This window comes from Canis lupus, chromosome 16, assembly GCF_048164855.1.
Source record: "Canis lupus baileyi chromosome 16, mCanLup2.hap1, whole genome shotgun sequence".
Classification (NCBI taxonomy): Eukaryota; Metazoa; Chordata; class Mammalia; order Carnivora; family Canidae; genus Canis; species Canis lupus.
Window position 1 is genome coordinate 42,322,682 of NC_132853.1, and position 16,637 is coordinate 42,339,318.

The following is a 16,637-nucleotide window of genomic DNA, read 5'->3' on the forward strand; positions in this document are numbered from 1 at the left end:
GGTGGGCGGCTGGAAGCCAGGGTCTGGGGAAGTGTGGCAGGCGGGAGAGGCCCCTCTGACTCTGTGCTTTTGGTCCTTTTGGCTGGTCCCTACATCTTTCCTCTGATTCCAGCCTCTGCCCTCAACTCCTCAAAGTTCATTCACAGCCTCCTCAGCCTCATAATGCAGCCCAGACTGAGGACTAGGAGTACCTAGCCCCTGGAAGGCCTGAGAGACCCTCCCTGGCCCACCACTGCCACGGACCACTTCAGAGAAGCTGAGAGAGATCAAGCAAAGGGAAGAAAGCATTGGGGGAGGAGACAGATTGGGTCATTTCTCTCCTCTGGCATTATATGGGGTGACTGGGGCAGGACCTCAGAGCTTGGATTATTCTGGGACAGGCTTGTCTTCAACCCTCCACTCCCATGGCCCTTGTGAGTACAGTCTTGTTGACTCTGATTTTTGGTTTGGAAAATAGAGTCCCTGTAGAGCCTGGTCCCTACCCTGCCCTAAATCCTCTCTCCCCTCCTGCTCCAGGAAAAAGTCCCCCCACCATGGCCCCTTCTCTGTAGCTCGAACCCCAGCCCTGCCTCTCAGAGCCAGCCTCCCACTCCAGGAAGCCAGGCTTTGGCTGGGTTGGAGTGGTTAGAGGAGAGTTGGGGGTGCCTCTGGGAGGTCTGTTTGTAGTTCAGATTCTTCTCATTCCAGGCTCAGCAGGCTCTCTCTAAGGGAAGGGCCTGGGGTGGAAAGGGGGGGGGGGAATCCTTGGGGCACCAGCTACAGGGAAGGGAAGCTTCCTGGAGAGAGGAGGGAAGTGTTTGCTTCTCCTCCCAATGACCCCCATCCACAAAGTGGGATTGCCTCTCCCAATTCTCCTTGGGGTTCCCTTATCCCCCCCCCCAATCTGCTTTGATATTAAGCCCCTCCCAACAAAATGAGACATTTAGAGGGCTCAGCTGAAGTCTGATCTCTTTCTTTGTTTCCTAATGAGTTTCTTGCCTTTTGGGGTGCTTACCCTCTGGAGGAGCCGGGGAGGGTATCCAAGGAGAGATGCCTGGAGAGTGGGTGGGTCAGTACCAGCTTCAAAACTCCAGAGAACTAGAGTGACCCATCCAGGGAAGGTAGTAATGAAGTAGAGAGCCAAGATTCAAACGTCCTCTCCCTGCCTGTGGAGTCCAGTGCTGTGCCCCAGCACACTGCCTCATGAGTAGGTCTGTTTCCCTGCCTGTGTTCAGGCCTCTATGGTTGACATTCTGCTTCCAGGTTACAAATCAGCATGTACCGCGCAGACTTCTTTTCCTAAAGCAACTGTGCCTGCACAACCCATTTTCTTGTTCAATCCTCATTTCAAGGGGAGAAAGGGACAGATTTATTATACCCATTCTGCAGATGGAGAAACTGATACTCAGGGAAAATGATTCACTGAGAGTCAAAGAGCTAGTGAGTACCAAGGCCAGGACTTGAGCACTTCGGTCTCCTGGGGCCACTTCATGAGTTCCCACAATTATATCAAATTTCTTTTTCCCTTCATTCCTCAGATTGGGGACCAGAACACATTTGCAGTTAAACACGGCTTCAGAAGATTGGATAAGCTTGTCAAAACTGAAGGATGGAAACCTGGACCCTAAAAACCTAGCTGCTGACTTCTCAAAGCTTAGCTTCTTGCCTTCCAAAGTGTAGGTTCCAAAGGTGGGCAAGGGAGTCAGGGGGAAGGGCATTGGACTGGGTGTCCAGGCAGGATGCTTGGATCTCTAGACTGCCCAGTAGTTCTCCAGGCCCTGTCCTATTTAGAGAGGGCATTGATTCACTTGACAAATGTTTACTGAGCACCTGCTATATATAAGCATTAGGGTATGCGCAAAAACTAAGACACAGCCTCTGCTCTCAAGAGACTATCTTGTTGAGAATTGGGGGTGGTTGGACATACCACGCGCTAAGTGCCACAAGATAAGCACACACCCAGAGAAAGGAGTGTGGAGGTAGTGTCAGGGGAGGGGAGCATCACAGAGAAGGGCCTTACAGGTTTACAAGGGTGAAAGGGCATTTTAGGCAGGGCTCAGTGGGGGCAAGGGCATAGAGTACGAAGGGACCGAGTGCTCTGCTCTGTTCATAAGTGAAGTCAGGATTTGGTGCAAGAAACAAAGACCAGGGATCCCCAGGTGGCGCAGCGGTTTGGCGCCTGCCTTTGGCCCAGGGCGTGATCCTGGAGACCCGGGATCGAATCCCATATCGGGCTCCCGGTGCATGGAGCCTGCTTCTCCCTCTGCCTGTGTCTCTGCCTCTCTGTCTCTCTCTGTGACTATCATGAATAAATAAATAAAATATTAAAAAAAAAAAGAAACAAAGACCATTCTAGGTGCTTTATGTAGAAGGATTCTTTTTTTTTTTTTAAGATTTTATTTATTTATTCATGAGAAGCAGAGGGAGAAGCAGGCTCCACGCAGGGAGCCCGACGCGGGACTCGATCCCAGGACTCCAGGATCACGCCCTGGGCTGAAGGCAGGCGCCAAACCACTGAGCCACCCAGGGATCCCCCCTGTAGAAGGATTCTTAATAAGATGCTGCAAACTGAATTGTGCTCTCTTCCCACTTCATCTGTTGAGGCCCAAACCCTCAATGTGAACATATTTAGAAACAGAGCTTTTAGGAGGTAATTAAGGTTAAATTCTCCTTCGGCAGGGGAAAGCCCTGTGGACACACAGTGAGAAGGCAGCCACCTGCAAGCGGGGAGACCTCAGTAGCCCGTAACCATGCTCTACCCTGATCTTGGAATTTTAATCTCTACAACTGAGACAATAAATTTCTGTTGTTGAAGCCATTTGGTCTATGGTATTTGATTATGGCAGCCCAAGCAGACGAAGACAATGGGGAAATAGGTGCTTGCCAAATTGTTAGAGGGAGGGGTGCCTGGGTGGCTCAGTCGTTAACTGGCTACCTTTGGTTCAGGTCTTGATCTCAGTGTCCTGGGATCGAGCCCCACAAGTGGCTCCTTGCTCAGTGGGGAGCCTGCTTCTCTCTCTACCCTCCCCCCACCCCCTGCTCATGCTCTCTCTCTCTCTCTCACACTCTCTCTTGCTCTCTCTCATAAATAAATAAATAAAATCCTAAAAAAATTTGTTAGATGGACTGAAAGAACAGACTTTATAATGAAGCCACAGAAATGACCCTCCAGGAGGAGCTGCCGCCTCTGCCACAATCAGGTAGGGAGAATGATGAGGCTACCCCTGGAACTAAGCTAACGGAGGCAACCCTGTGGCCCCACAGGGATCAGTGCCTGGCTTCTACTCCTGCCACAGACATTGAACACGGAGTGCACCTCCTTCCCAAGATCTTGCCTGCCAGCAGGAATAGAGCAGCAAGATTGTGGTCTCATCTCCATCGAACCTCCAAGTCCCGCATGAATGCACTTTGCATCCGGACCTCTAGCTGCAAGGGAGGCCAAGAGATGAGTTTTTGGCTTTCCAACGTCTGTAGTGCAGGAAGGTACCTAGAAGGAGGTGGGAATGGATGCTGAAGGCCAGTCCATCTTGTCCACCGCACTGGGGAAAGGGTGGCAGAAATCGACCCTGGAAAGCAACACTGGGGTTAGAGTTTGAAAGTTTGTTGAATGAGTTTGGAGGGGGGGGGGGGACAGAGCAAGACTGGGCAGCTGCCAAGATTAACCAGGGACTCTCAGAAAGCTAACTGAGTGCTCTGAAGAGCAGAGAGCTCCGGAGTGTGCATAAGAATCACTAGGGGAGGGATCCCTGGGAGGCGCAGCGGTTTGGCGCCTGCCTTTGGCCCAGGGCACGATCCTGGAGACCCGGGATCTAGTCCCACGTCGGGCTCCCTGCCTGGAGCCTGCTTCTCCCTCTGCCTGTGTCTCTGCCTCTCTCTCTGTCTCTGTGTCTCTCATGAATAAATAAACAAAATCTTTAAAAAATTACTAGGGGGTGTAGCCCGGGTGGCTCAGCAGGAGCCTGCTTCTCCCTCTGCCTCTCTCTCTCTCTCTCTCTCGATTAAATAAATAAATAAATTACTAGGGGATTATAAATTCTGATTATTGGGAGGACCTAGGAATCTGTATTTTAATCAGCAAATCCTGCCCCAGGGCCCCTTCTTCCAGGATTCTTTTTTTTTTTTAATTCTTCCAGGATTCTGATGCAAGTGGACTCCAGGTTTTCAGGAACATTGTCCCAGAGCAGGAGCTCTGATGGGGCAATTCAGCATAGTGCTGTGAGTTCTGAGAAAGTTCCATTTGTTGGGGACACAATTAGCCAAATTAGCTCCTTCCTCTCCTTACTGAGAGCTGCCCTGGGAGCTGGTCCTAAAGACTGGATGTTTGGATCATGAAAAATACCAGTGAGGTGGGGTTGCAAGAGGAGGGGGCTCTGCTGGAACCCAGGAATCTAGGGATTTAAACCGATCCCCAACACCAACAGCACCCAGGAAGACCAGGTTGTCAGTTAGCAACCAGCACCTCTTGGAGCTTGTGACTCACTGTGTTCTCTCTTACAGCCCTGCACTGGTGTTCAGGACCCTTGGGATCCTAGTTTGATTGCAGTGGTGTGAGAGCACCCTAAACCTTAGGGAGCTTAAGGAATTTTTTTTTTTTAAGTTTTCATTTATCCGTTCATGAGAGACACACAGAGAGAGGCAGAGACATGGGTAGAAGGAGAAGCAGGCTCCCCACGGGGAACCTGATGTGGGACTCGATCCCAAGACCCAGGATCACAATCTGAGCTGAAGGTAGATGCTTAACCACTGAGCCACTCAGGTGTCCTGAGTTTAAGGATTTGATAGATAAAGAACAAGATGAAACAGCAGGAGGAGACAGGAGAGGACAGGAGGAGAGGGCGGGCATTGCCATCCAGAGATGTCTTGAGTCCCCACTGGAAGCCAGTGTTGTCTGCAGCCCACACTGAATTTCAACACAAAATAATCTGTTAAAATTGATTTTCCTTTTCTTTCTCAGTCATTTTGTTTTCGAGGTTCTCATGCCCCAGCCCCAGCCCCCAAACCCCCAGGTCTGAGGGCAAGGCCACAGAGGGATGAAGAAGCCATGATCACCTCCTGGTGGCACCCCCAACCCAGCCCCACTCCTCTGGGGAGGACATCACTTCAAGTCAGAGCAGGGCCTTCTTCCTGGGGGTTCCCCTCCACACCCAGCTGCAGACACCCAGGGCCCCCTTTAGAAGCTCCTGCAGCCCTACTGAGCCAGGATCCCCTGGGCCTTCCTCTGGCTGGTTCTCCCAGAACTGGCTTTCAGGCTGGGGGAGGGAGGCAGCCCCCCACCCCACCCCCAGTTATCACCACAAAGCAAAGTCCAGGGAAAGGGGGGTGGGGGGGTGTTAGAGAGCCAGGTCCTTGCTAGTAAATCAAAGTTGGTTTCCCAGATGGAGCCGCAGCCGCTTTGATTCCTCAAGCTGCCCCCTCCCCCTCGGCCTCCCCTCACCCCCAGCTCCATGGTTTCAATTCCTCCCTGAAAAGCAGTGGGGCCTCCTTTCAAACCAGCCGGGCTCCTCCAACTCCCAACTACAGCTTAAGTTACAGGAAAGAGAAAGGGGAGGGGGTGAGGTGGCCCAGCCTGGAGGAAAATGAGAGAAATTCTGGGAGAGTGAAAAGAAAGGAAGAATGAGGGGAAAAAAGAGAGCAAGTTAGGAGACGGGGTGCAGCTGGAAGCAGAAAGAGGCGCTCTGGGGGAGCAGGAGGGAACCCCACCGTGGAAGCAAACCTATCTTGCTCATCCTTCCCCAAGAGAGCATCACCCCTGAGGACTCTTCTACATCTACAACTCTATGATTCAGGCTCTTCCATTCCTCTCCTCTTGGCATTAGGTTCTAGAAGCTTCCAGGAGACAAAATATCTGACTCATCCATTCCCAGAGATGCTTATTTCCTGGACCGAGAAGGCAGAGTCACCCCTGAGAACCTCACTCACCAAACTCAACACTGATTTTTCAGCTTTGTTTTCCCTCCTCGGCTCTGAGCAGCCCACACCTTGTTCTTTCTTGGCCTAGGCCTGGGCTAATTAAAGTCCTTAATTAATAGATCATCTGTTATATCTGTTTAATCCTTTTATGGCCCATTTTGCCATCCAAAGACCTTGGGGAAGGGTGCTAGAGAGATAAAGGACCTAACAGCTGGACTCTGCCAAGTTCCTCTCCAGCTCTGTCCCCAGAGCCTGGGGGCAGCCTTGGAATTTGGCAGGGGGTGGGGTGAAGTACACAGAAGGGGGCCACCTTCCAGTGGCCAGGAAGTGGGGGCTCGCGGAGTCCTAGACCTGATTATTCTGAGGCCCATTTCTAAGGGCTGGTTCCCTGAGAGCTAAATGGAGGACCGCAGTTCAGGAAGAGGAAATTCAGCATCTCACCTGAAGGCGGATTCCAGGTCTCAGTGGCCAGGCTGGAGGAGACAGGAGAGAAAAGGAAGATTCTTGCAAAGCAGAGAGAGATATCTTGTGGGCTGGGGGACAGGTAGCCAAGTAGATTCTCTTTAGGCTCAAACCCATTTTTCCCTTGAGAGTATTTTTGCTTAGAGGATAAAACCTTTGAGGATTCAAAGTATGCGAAATCATGTTCTCTTCCTCAGCCCTCTCCTCCTAAACAGATACACACCCTTGCCCTTTAGGGTGGAGGGAGCTCGGTGCTTCTGGAGGGAAAGAATACTGACCCAGGATTGAAGAAATAAAGAAAGGACGCATAACCTTGCTGGGGGCAGGCATGATTTCTCTGGAAGGCAGGAGTTCTAAGGGGAAAGAAGTGAGGAGGAGACAGGGATGCATGCAATTGCCTGGACTCTTTCCCTTGGCAAAATGAAAGGCCAGAGACAAGAGGATTTTTGTGTAAGAGCAAGGAGCCTGGAGTGGAGCCCCTCAGGTTTCCTTAGCCGAGAGAAGTTCCCTCCCTGTGCTGTCTCTGAGCATGCACGCCCGTGGTGTGCTGGATTTTGCTGACTGGCTGTCTTTTCACTTATCTGTAACACACAAGCCTTTCGAGCAAGGACAGTTTCCATGACCCAAACATATTATTCTCACAGTTTCCTATATCTGGCCCAAAGGGAAGATCAATAAACGTTTTTGTGATCCTCTTCTACAGATGAGGGAGCTGAAGCTAAGGAAGGAAAATTGACTCGCCCAAGTTCACTTGGCAGATGTGAGGTGGAGCCTAACCACAGCCCCGATGTTCTGAGCCCCAGACCAGGTTTCTTTCCTCTCTACCAGCTATTTGCTGTGTTCTGTTGAGATTTCTGCTCTAGCGCACTATCCCATGAAACAGGGTGCCTGGGGTCATTACAGTGGGCACTCAACAATTATCCCAGATATCAGATTGGTCAATTGAGAGATGATTGACAGCAGTGCCTCAAGATTTGGAGAAGTAGCATTGATACTGTGCACTGGGGACACCTGGGCTCCCAACCTACCGCAGAAACCCAAGACCAACCAGAAATGTTCCTCCTCGGGGCTGAACAGCAGCTGTACTCTGCAGCAGATGACAGACTGTCACCCCTCAGCTTCCTGAAACTGGAGCTTTCATTTTTAATGAATTTTTATTTTATTTTTAATTGTAGATTCTTCATCTATAAACACAATGCAATACCTACTTTGTATACATATGTATGTGCAGTGCTCAGTGGGAGCTCAAAAAATGGTAGTAGCTACCAGGTATACTCAAGATGTTTGCTGAACAAATATTTATTTCATGTAACTTCATGTTTTGAAAGATTCTTTAGGATTATAAGATGTATTCCTGGGCAGCCTGGGTGGCTCAGCAGTTTAGCGCCGCCTTCAGCCCATGGTGTGACCCTGGAGACCCAGGATCGAGTCCTACATTGGGCTCCCTGCATGGAACCTGCTTCTCCCTCTGCCTGTGTTTATGCTGCTCTGTGTGTGTGTGTGTGTGCGTGTTTCTCATGAATAAGTAAATAAAATATTTAAAAATAAAATGTTTTCCTGTCATTCTGAAATTACTTTGGATGTGTAGTCTCACATTTAAAAAATCTGTTGTCTCACTACCACTTAGCAGATAGGGGAATTAGGCTCAAAGAAGTGAAATAACTCTTCAAGTTAGGGATCATCAGGTCGAGGTCAATGCTCAAGCTAATTAAAAAAAAAAAAAATCAGAACTAAGTGGGGTATCTATCAGATGACATCATTTAGTGTTTAAACTGAGAGAATCTGGGATCCCTGGTTGGCTCAGCGGTTTGGTGCTTGCCTTTCGCACCAGGCAGGTGCCAGGGCGTGATCCTGGAGTCCCGGGATCGAGTCCTACATGGAGCTCCCTGCATGGAGCCTGCTTCTCCCTCTGCCTGTGTCTCTGCCTCTCTCTGTGTGTCTCTCATGAATAAATAAATAAAATCTTAAAAAAAAAAAACTGAGAGAATCTGTTAATTTCCTTTAGTTACAGATCTCCTGCTGTTGAAAGGTTTGTGGCGTGGAATGTACGGTGGATAGACTTGAAATCTGAAGATGTAGGTTCGGGTCCTGTTCACACTGCAGACCCTCGCGGAAGATAAGAGTAATCATGAAATCATGAAATATCATGATTTCTTACTTCACATAGAAATGCTAGACAAATGTAAAGTCTTAGTAGAATCATTGCTCTTCAGGGATGCCATAAACTCTCGAAGGGCAGAGATGCTACCATTTATTTAATCTGCGTTGCCCACAGCACCTACCCCAGTGGTTTGAAGTTAGAAGACTCGACAAAAGTGTGTTGAAGGAATGAGTGCTTTCTTGAGTGAATGAAAGAATACGTGTTATTTCTTTTTTTCCACCTCCAGCTCCCCGTTTGTAGGGGTGGCTCGGGAAGCGATAACTGTCACTCAAAACTGGCCCTGGGGCAGGAAAACAGGTTTGTCATGGAAGGAAATTGAAGATGCTGCAATTCTATTGGAGATTGACTTTCAATTTCCTATCAGACAGTGAGCTTCCTGAGTGGAGAGTAGTATTTTTGTTTTCCCTGCTCAGCTCAGAGGCTTCGTCCCAGCTCTAGAGATGTGCAGGGAGACACTGGGAGGGGAGCCCAAAGGAGGGGCGCCTCAGGCTCGGTTTGGGCCCCCCCAGAGTACAACTTACCTTTCCTTAAATTGCTCTGTAACCAAGTGGATTTGGGGGTGAACTGGAATTGGAATGGACAGCAAAAAAAGTGTAACCCCCTGATTTTGAGGGAAAATATTCTTCCTAAAGTAGTGAAAAGGCAACTTCTCCAGGATACAGTAAGGAACATTTTCACATTGCAAAGAACTCGAAAATCTGTTTATCATTCAATCCAGAAAAAAAAAAAAAAAAGAATCCTGTCAAACCTGGATCTGTTGTATGTATCTACTTAGAATTTTTTTTCTTCTGCCTGTTGCTTTCTTCTTTCTTTTTCTCAAATGTCTTTCGTTGTTGTTTCTGTTTTGTTTGTAAAGCAGTCCTTTTCTAGATTGGAGAGGAACCGGCTCACCAGGCTGGGAGGATTTGGTTTGTACTGAGAAGCAAAAGGGTTTTCAAAACTCAATTTTCTTTTTAAGCACCCCCCCCCCTTCCCTCCAGAGAGACAATAGAAATAATTGATCCATCATCCAGTATCAGGCCCTGGAGATTTACATGCAAATCCTTCCAATCCGCCCCCCCACCCCCACCACTTCCCAAATTTAAAATCCTAGGAGGGGAAAAAAAAAAAAAAGACCTTTCTAAAGTAGTAGGAACCCTTCTGGCCACCACAACCCAAGCCCAACCAGGTGAGAGATGGGGGGAGGGGTGGATAATCCACCACAAACCCCCCACCCCCATCCCTCTTCCTCGCCACACACGCCATCACTTTCTGGTGTGGAATCACTTAAGATTTGGGTAAAGCTCCCCTCTCTCCCAGGAGACAGTATCTGGAAGCTTTTAGGGGGCGGAGGCAGAGGTGGGGAGAGAGGAGGTAAATGCCCCCAAACGGCCTAAGAGAGTCATCTCTTCACTCAAACTGCCTGTCACCCCCCACCCCCCACCATTAACTTTCGATTAAGACCTCCTCGTTATGGCAACTAAACTTTACTTTGCATAATTAAGATTTGCCTCGGAAGAAGGGGGAGGGAGAAGGCGCAGCTCTAGGCTATTCTCCTTCACCTCTCCCCGTTCCACCCCCGCCCCAACCCTCCAGCTCGGGGCCTCTAAGTTCCTGAGTTTTCTCACTTTGAGGTGCCACCGAACACAAAGAACCATAATGGGCTCCTTTGTGCTCGCTACGGGGCAATTACGCCCCGGAGTCCAGGCCCCTTTAAGAGCCTCTTAAAGAGACAGGCTCTCATTTTTCAGAGAGTTATTTAAGGGTGTGTTTAAGGGGGAGGGGGCGAGGCAAACTCCTAGGGGTCTACTACTGGGTGAAGTGAAACTTTTGTCCCGACTCCTCGAGAAAGAGCTGAGACAAAAGTCTTTGTGAGCCGCCTCCCCCCCTTTTTTCAAGTCTTCCTCTCTCTCTTAAAATTTTGTTCTTAAACTTGAGATTTTTCATTTGATTTGAAAAATTGGACTGGAATAGGTGGGGTTCTAGGAGCAGAGGCGGAGGCAAGGATTTAAAGAGACCCTACCCAGGACCGCGCCTGAGCCATCCCCACCCCCGCCCCAGAAGAAGCGTGATCCAGGGCTAGGGGCTTGGTTCTGCCGCGGTTCTGGGGAATGAGTGTCTCCGGATCTCGCCGCCACGACTCCGGAGAAATCCTGTGCTGGGCAAACAGCCCTTAATATAATAATAGCTTGTCTCTTTAAAAAGCAAAAGGGGGGGGGGAAAGTTTTGTTGGCATCTGGTTTCTGATCTCATTATGTTGCGGTCGACCAATCCAGCCCTCGGGGCTGGTCCCGGGGTTTAAATCTGATTGGCCGAGAGCACATTTTGGGATGGTGCTTAGAGCTCGACGGGGCGGTTTCAAGGATCCCTTTTTTGGGGGGCTGAGAGGAGGGCGGGGCCGCTGGCGGGGGCCCCCTTGAAACCGACTAATTGGGATCGGAGAGGCCGAGGTGAGGGCTGGAGGAAGGCACAAAGAAGTCGCTGGGCGGAGAAGGGAGGGGAGAGGCAAGAGGAGGAGGAAGAAGAGAGAGGGCAAGCGGCGCGCGGTGTCTCCGGCGGCTCAGTCGGACCGCGGCGAGCAAGCCGGCAGGCGCGCCGCCCCCCTCCCCCGCCCGGCCTCCCCAACTCTGCGGCCGCCAGCAAACTTTGCAGAGGCGCGGGAGGCGGCGGCGAGGCGGCGGCGGGGAAGGCGCGCGCGGTCTCGGGCCTGGGGGCGGGGGCGGGGGGGCGCCCGGGAGCCGAGTGGGGGGCGGCGGCCAGCATGCGGCCCCGCAGCGCCCTGCCCCGCCTGCTGCTGCCGCTGCTGTTGCTGCCCGCCGCCGGGCCGGCCCAGTTCCACGGGGAGAAGGGCATCTCCATCCCGGACCACGGCTTCTGCCAGCCCATCTCCATCCCGCTGTGCACGGACATCGCCTACAACCAGACCATCATGCCCAACCTTCTGGGCCACACGAACCAGGAGGACGCGGGCCTGGAGGTGCACCAGTTCTACCCGCTGGTGAAGGTGCAGTGCTCCCCCGAACTGCGCTTCTTCTTGTGCTCCATGTACGCACCCGTGTGCACGGTGCTGGAGCAGGCCATCCCGCCGTGCCGCTCCATCTGCGAGCGCGCGCGCCAGGGCTGCGAGGCGCTCATGAACAAGTTCGGCTTCCAGTGGCCCGAGCGCCTGCGCTGCGAGCACTTTCCGCGCCACGGCGCGGAGCAGATCTGCGTGGGCCAGAACCACTCGGAGGACGGCACGCCGGCGCTGCTCACCACCGCGCCTCCGCCGGGCCTGCAGCCGGGGGCCGGGGGCACCCCGGGCGGCCCGGGCGGCGGCGGCTCTCCCCCGCGCTACGCCACGCTGGAGCACCCGTTCCACTGCCCGCGCGTCCTCAAGGTGCCGTCCTATCTCAGCTACAAGTTCCTGGGCGAGCGCGACTGTGCGGCGCCCTGCGAGCCCGCGCGGCCCGACGGCTCCATGTTCTTCTCGCAGGAGGAGACGCGCTTCGCGCGCCTCTGGATCCTCACCTGGTCGGTGCTGTGCTGCGCCTCCACCTTCTTCACCGTCACTACGTACCTGGTCGACATGCAGCGCTTCCGCTACCCGGAGCGACCCATCATCTTTCTGTCCGGCTGCTACACTATGGTTTCGGTGGCGTACATCGCGGGCTTCGTGCTCCAGGAGCGCGTCGTGTGCAACGAGCGCTTCTCCGAGGACGGCTACCGCACGGTGGTGCAGGGCACCAAGAAGGAGGGCTGCACCATCCTCTTTATGATGCTCTACTTCTTCAGCATGGCCAGTTCCATCTGGTGGGTCATCCTGTCGCTCACTTGGTTCCTGGCGGCGGGCATGAAGTGGGGCCACGAGGCCATCGAGGCTAACTCGCAGTACTTCCACCTGGCCGCGTGGGCCGTGCCGGCGGTCAAGACCATCACCATCCTGGCCATGGGCCAGATTGACGGCGACCTGCTGAGCGGCGTGTGCTTCGTGGGCCTCAACAGCCTGGACCCGCTGCGGGGCTTCGTGCTGGCGCCGCTCTTCGTGTACCTGTTCATAGGCACGTCCTTCCTCCTGGCCGGCTTCGTGTCACTCTTTCGCATCCGCACCATCATGAAGCACGACGGCACCAAGACGGAGAAGCTGGAGCGGCTTATGGTGCGCATCGGCGTCTTCTCCGTGCTCTACACCGTGCCCGCCACCATCGTCATCGCCTGCTACTTCTACGAGCAGGCCTTTCGGGAGCACTGGGAGCGCTCGTGGGTGAGCCAGCACTGCAAGAGCCTGGCCATCCCGTGCCCGGCGCACTACACGCCGCGCATGTCGCCCGACTTCACCGTCTACATGATCAAATACCTCATGACGCTCATCGTGGGCATCACGTCGGGCTTCTGGATCTGGTCCGGCAAGACGTTGCACTCGTGGAGGAAGTTCTACACGCGTCTCACCAACAGCCGGCACGGCGAGACCACCGTGTGAGGGGTGCCCCTGCGCCGCGTCCCCGGCGGGCCGCACCGGGCTTGCCTCTGCTGGGGGGGGGGTTCCTCCTAACAGACTCCTTTATTTTATTTTTTTAAATAAAGAACAATCGAAACCATTTCTCTTTTAGGTTGCTTTTTAAAGAGAACTCTGTTCAACACTCCCATCAGGTTTGTAATTAAAACTGTAAATAGCCTGTACATTTAACTATATATTTTCTATTTAAAAGAAAAATGGGGCGGGGAGGGGGAGGCAGCGGCGAGGGGCCCTGGGCAGGGGGCGTTGAGGGGGATCCTCTCTTTTTTTTTCAGTGCCCTCTCAAACACCATCACCTACTTAGGTTTGAATTTTTTGGCGTTTTGGCAGGGCTGGGCCTGCTGGAAGAGGTGTTTGCTGGGAGGGGTTGGAAGTGGGTTACATTCAACTCCCAAAGCCAGATTTGTGAGCCTTTTCACTGACGCTGCGCCTGTGGAAGCTGTTGGATATTTTTGAACGAGATTTGGATTCTCATTTTTTTCCCTTTCTCTCTCCACAAGTCCGGTCTCCTTCACTCGATCTTTGGAGCACTTCCAAAAGAGATGAAACCGAGGGGGGTTCGGGGGGTGGGTAACCAACCCCTGCGCCAGTGGGATTGGGGGGACAGGGCGAGATTGGGGGGACAGCCTGCTCCCTTTTCTTCTTTTCAGCTCGCTGCCCCAAGCGCTTGAAGTGGGCAGAAAGTGCTTTGTAGTGCTTTGTGAAATGTGCTTTGAAACAACACCGCCCTCCACCCCACCCCACCATCACCTTGAGTACCAATCCTGACTGCCTCCATTTTTAGGGGGAGCATTGGCTCCTAAATGTTGGGGTTTGGAGATGGCCTTGTGTCTCTCCCCCTGTAGTGGGCTCCCTGCCACCCCCCACGCCGCCCCCCCCCCCCCCCAATATCTTCTCTGGCATTCAGGTTAGAAGTTTCCAGGTTGGTTTGTGTGTTATGTTTTGGGTTTTGCTGTTGGGTGTTTTTTTTTTTCTCCATAAAAAGCAATAAAAATGGTTTGGGTTGGAGGAGGGGACGGATGGGCTGGTGGGATTTTTAGTTTTCCTTTGACAAAAGACTGGTTTCTTTTCAAACTTGTCCAGAAAGGAAAAAAAAAAAAAAAAAAGGTGGGTATCTTTGCTTTGGAAGAAGGCTCTGGGCAGGCTCTTTGTGACTGTGGGGGTGGGGTTGGGTGTTTACATGACATTCTATATCACAAGATTGATAGAATGTTTATAACAGATGTTTCTTATCTTCCCTCAACCCCCCAAAATAAAAGGCAAGACTTTTCTTAAAGTATCTTTGAGCTGGTATGAGAATTGCAGTTTCCAATACACATCATTTCCCTCAACTATTTGGAATATTTTAGTATTTTAATTCCAAAGGATTGATTTGAAGACCAAGGGGTAGGTGGAACAAGTATGGCACAGAACTCCATTTTTCACCGTCTCCTGTTTCTTGATAATAGTGCAAATTAAAAGCTAATAATCATAATAAAGTGCATTTAATTATCTTCTAGAGATCTAGCCCTTTAATTGTATTTAACAGGGTTGTAACATTTTATTAGTTTAACCAAACCACACCCCTTCTTTCCCCCTCCCCAGACCTACTTGGTTGGGGGTGGGGTGGAGAAGAGGTTCCCTGCCCCAGATCTTGCTTTTTTTATTAGCTAAATGATGGGGGAAATGGTGCCCTACCACCCTTTGTTGGCAGTCTTTGGGATAAGGGAGAAAGTAAGTTAGAACCCCTACTTCGATGTGTTTGTGTGTGTTAGTTTATGTTGGGGGAGGGGATCTGGAAATGTTTGGTGGTAATTGAAGTCGTATGTCTGGCTTTGTTTGGAATTGTATGTATGAAGCCGGAGGATTTCAGCAGAGCCCCCTTCCCAAAATATATAACCTTCCCCCAAATGATTTGTGCGGGTGGTCAACATTATAAGTTAAAACTAGTTTTTTTCTCAAACGATGATGTGTGTGAAGTCCCAATATGAGATTCCCTCAACTATCAAAGAAGCAGGCAGGGGAGTGACTCCCCTGTAGCTCCATTTGTTGCGAAATTCTAAAGGAACCCCACAAGGGCTGCAGGGAAGAGTTAAATTACAAACTGTGAGTGCCTCTCCGGGAAAGAATGGTGAAAGCCTGAGAAGGGAGGGCGGGGGGGGGGGGGGGGGGGGGGGGGGGGGGGTTGGGGGGAGGGTTCCAGTGGTGCAGATGGAGCAGGGTGGGAAGGAGAGCTGGTCTCTGTTGAAGATTTGGGGGAGAGCTGGCCCAGCACCCCTCCCCCTGCATCTAAGCCCCCAGGAGCCCAACTCTGTCTGCTTTGGGTATGTTTTGTCAGTGATAGCAGGAGCTGTCACTGGATATCACTGTGGACTGACAGTGATCTTTCCCTGAGTGGGGGTGAGAGGGAGGGAATTTTGGTAAAGATTGTTCCATCTTATGATCTTATGCCCCCTCCTTGAAAAGTTGTGTGCCAACGGAGGGGAAGAAGGCCCAAGAAAACAGAAAAAAAATCGGCTTTATGGGGGGTGGGGGTGGGGTGGAAAGGATAGATGACAACCTTGCCTCTTTGGGAAAGGATGGTTCTAGATGCCCCCTTCCCAATGGGGGGGCCCAAGGGCTAATTACCTTACAGAAGTCGTGGGGGGACGTCCTGGCTGGCTGCTCTCACTGTTTTAATGAACCAGCTCTCAGAGGAGGGCAAGTGTTAGCTCAAAGTGCAGGGGATTTAGGAGAGACCATGCCTGGAGCAGAGACCGGAGGCAAACTCCCTGAGCCCTGTCAAACTCCCTGAGCCCTGTCACCTGGAGAGGGGTCTCCATTCCCTTGTTTGGAAAAATCAAGTTAAATGCATGGGCTTGGAGATTGTGTAGATTTCTGGGTCACCCTGTGGGTGGTTATAAGTGGGTTGGTGCCTCCTTGGGGAAGAGTGAGGCTTTGGTGGAGGGTCAAGGGCCTGAAGGGAAGCCTTTCACCTGAGGCCAGTCTCTGACTCAGCTGCTTTCTACCTGTTCTCCCACCCTCACCCCATACCACAGAGGAACAGTGGGTTCTCTGCCATTTAGGTTCAAGGCACATTTCCTCCAGACTCCTCCCTCATCGGTCAGACTTTGGCTCTTCCACCCCCCTCCAACTCCTCCTCCTGAAAATGGTTCTATTAGTCACAAACTCTTTGTCCTCTAAGAACCAACCCCAGAAGAGGACACTGAAGTTTTCTAAGACCACATTCTTCTGAACATCCCCAAAGAGTGAGGATCACTAGGATCTGGAGCTGGTGACTTCTGTACTATAGGGTGCTCTAGCCCTGGATCTGGGCTGGCTTCCAGAAGTGGAAAGATGCTGTCCCAGGGTGCCGTGAGGCCCATGTCTGGGGAAGGAAGCCAAGCACAGATCATACCACATCTAAGGCATTGGACCTTTCATCATCTACCTGCCCACTCTAGCACAGTCTCTTTTCTTCTCTAGACTCACCCTCCTTTCCTCAAAATGGATTTTATTTTTAAGATTTTATTTATTTATTCATGAGAGACACACACACAGAGAGAGAGAGAGAGAGGCTCCCTGCATGGAGCCTAACATGGGACTCGATCCCGAGTCTCCAGGATCACACCCCAGGCTGCAGGCAGCACTAAACCACTGCGCCACCAGGGCTGCCCAAAACTGGGGCCACAG

General features: G+C 51.7%; 2 protein-coding genes across 4 annotated transcripts in view; both read left to right on the top strand.

Annotated features, from left to right (window-relative positions):
• Positions 1-2,789, top strand: part of LOC140606855 (uncharacterized) — a 32,385-nt gene extending 29,596 nt beyond the window's left edge. For 2 of the 3 annotated variants that reach the window (XR_012009071.1, XM_072780871.1), the window contains exons 3-4: positions 1,518-1,655; positions 2,659-2,789. Coding sequence is in view for 2 of the 3 variants with exons in the window: in XM_072780871.1 (XP_072636972.1) it covers positions 1,518-1,655; positions 2,659-2,743 (223 nt within the window). In the remaining variant the exon portion in view is untranslated. Of the gene's footprint in view, positions 1-1,517; positions 1,669-2,658 lie in introns of all 3 variants that reach the window. The other variant, XM_072780872.1, reaches the window with a different exon arrangement.
• An 8,091-nt stretch (positions 2,790-10,880) lies between these two features.
• On the top strand, positions 10,881-13,068 carry FZD2 (frizzled class receptor 2). The gene has a single exon (XM_072780874.1). It carries the CDS (start codon positions 11,253-11,255, stop codon positions 12,948-12,950), a length of 1,698 nt encoding a protein of 565 aa, XP_072636975.1. The 5' UTR covers positions 10,881-11,252; the 3' UTR covers positions 12,951-13,068.
• The last annotated feature ends 3,569 nt before the right edge of the window (positions 13,069-16,637 follow it).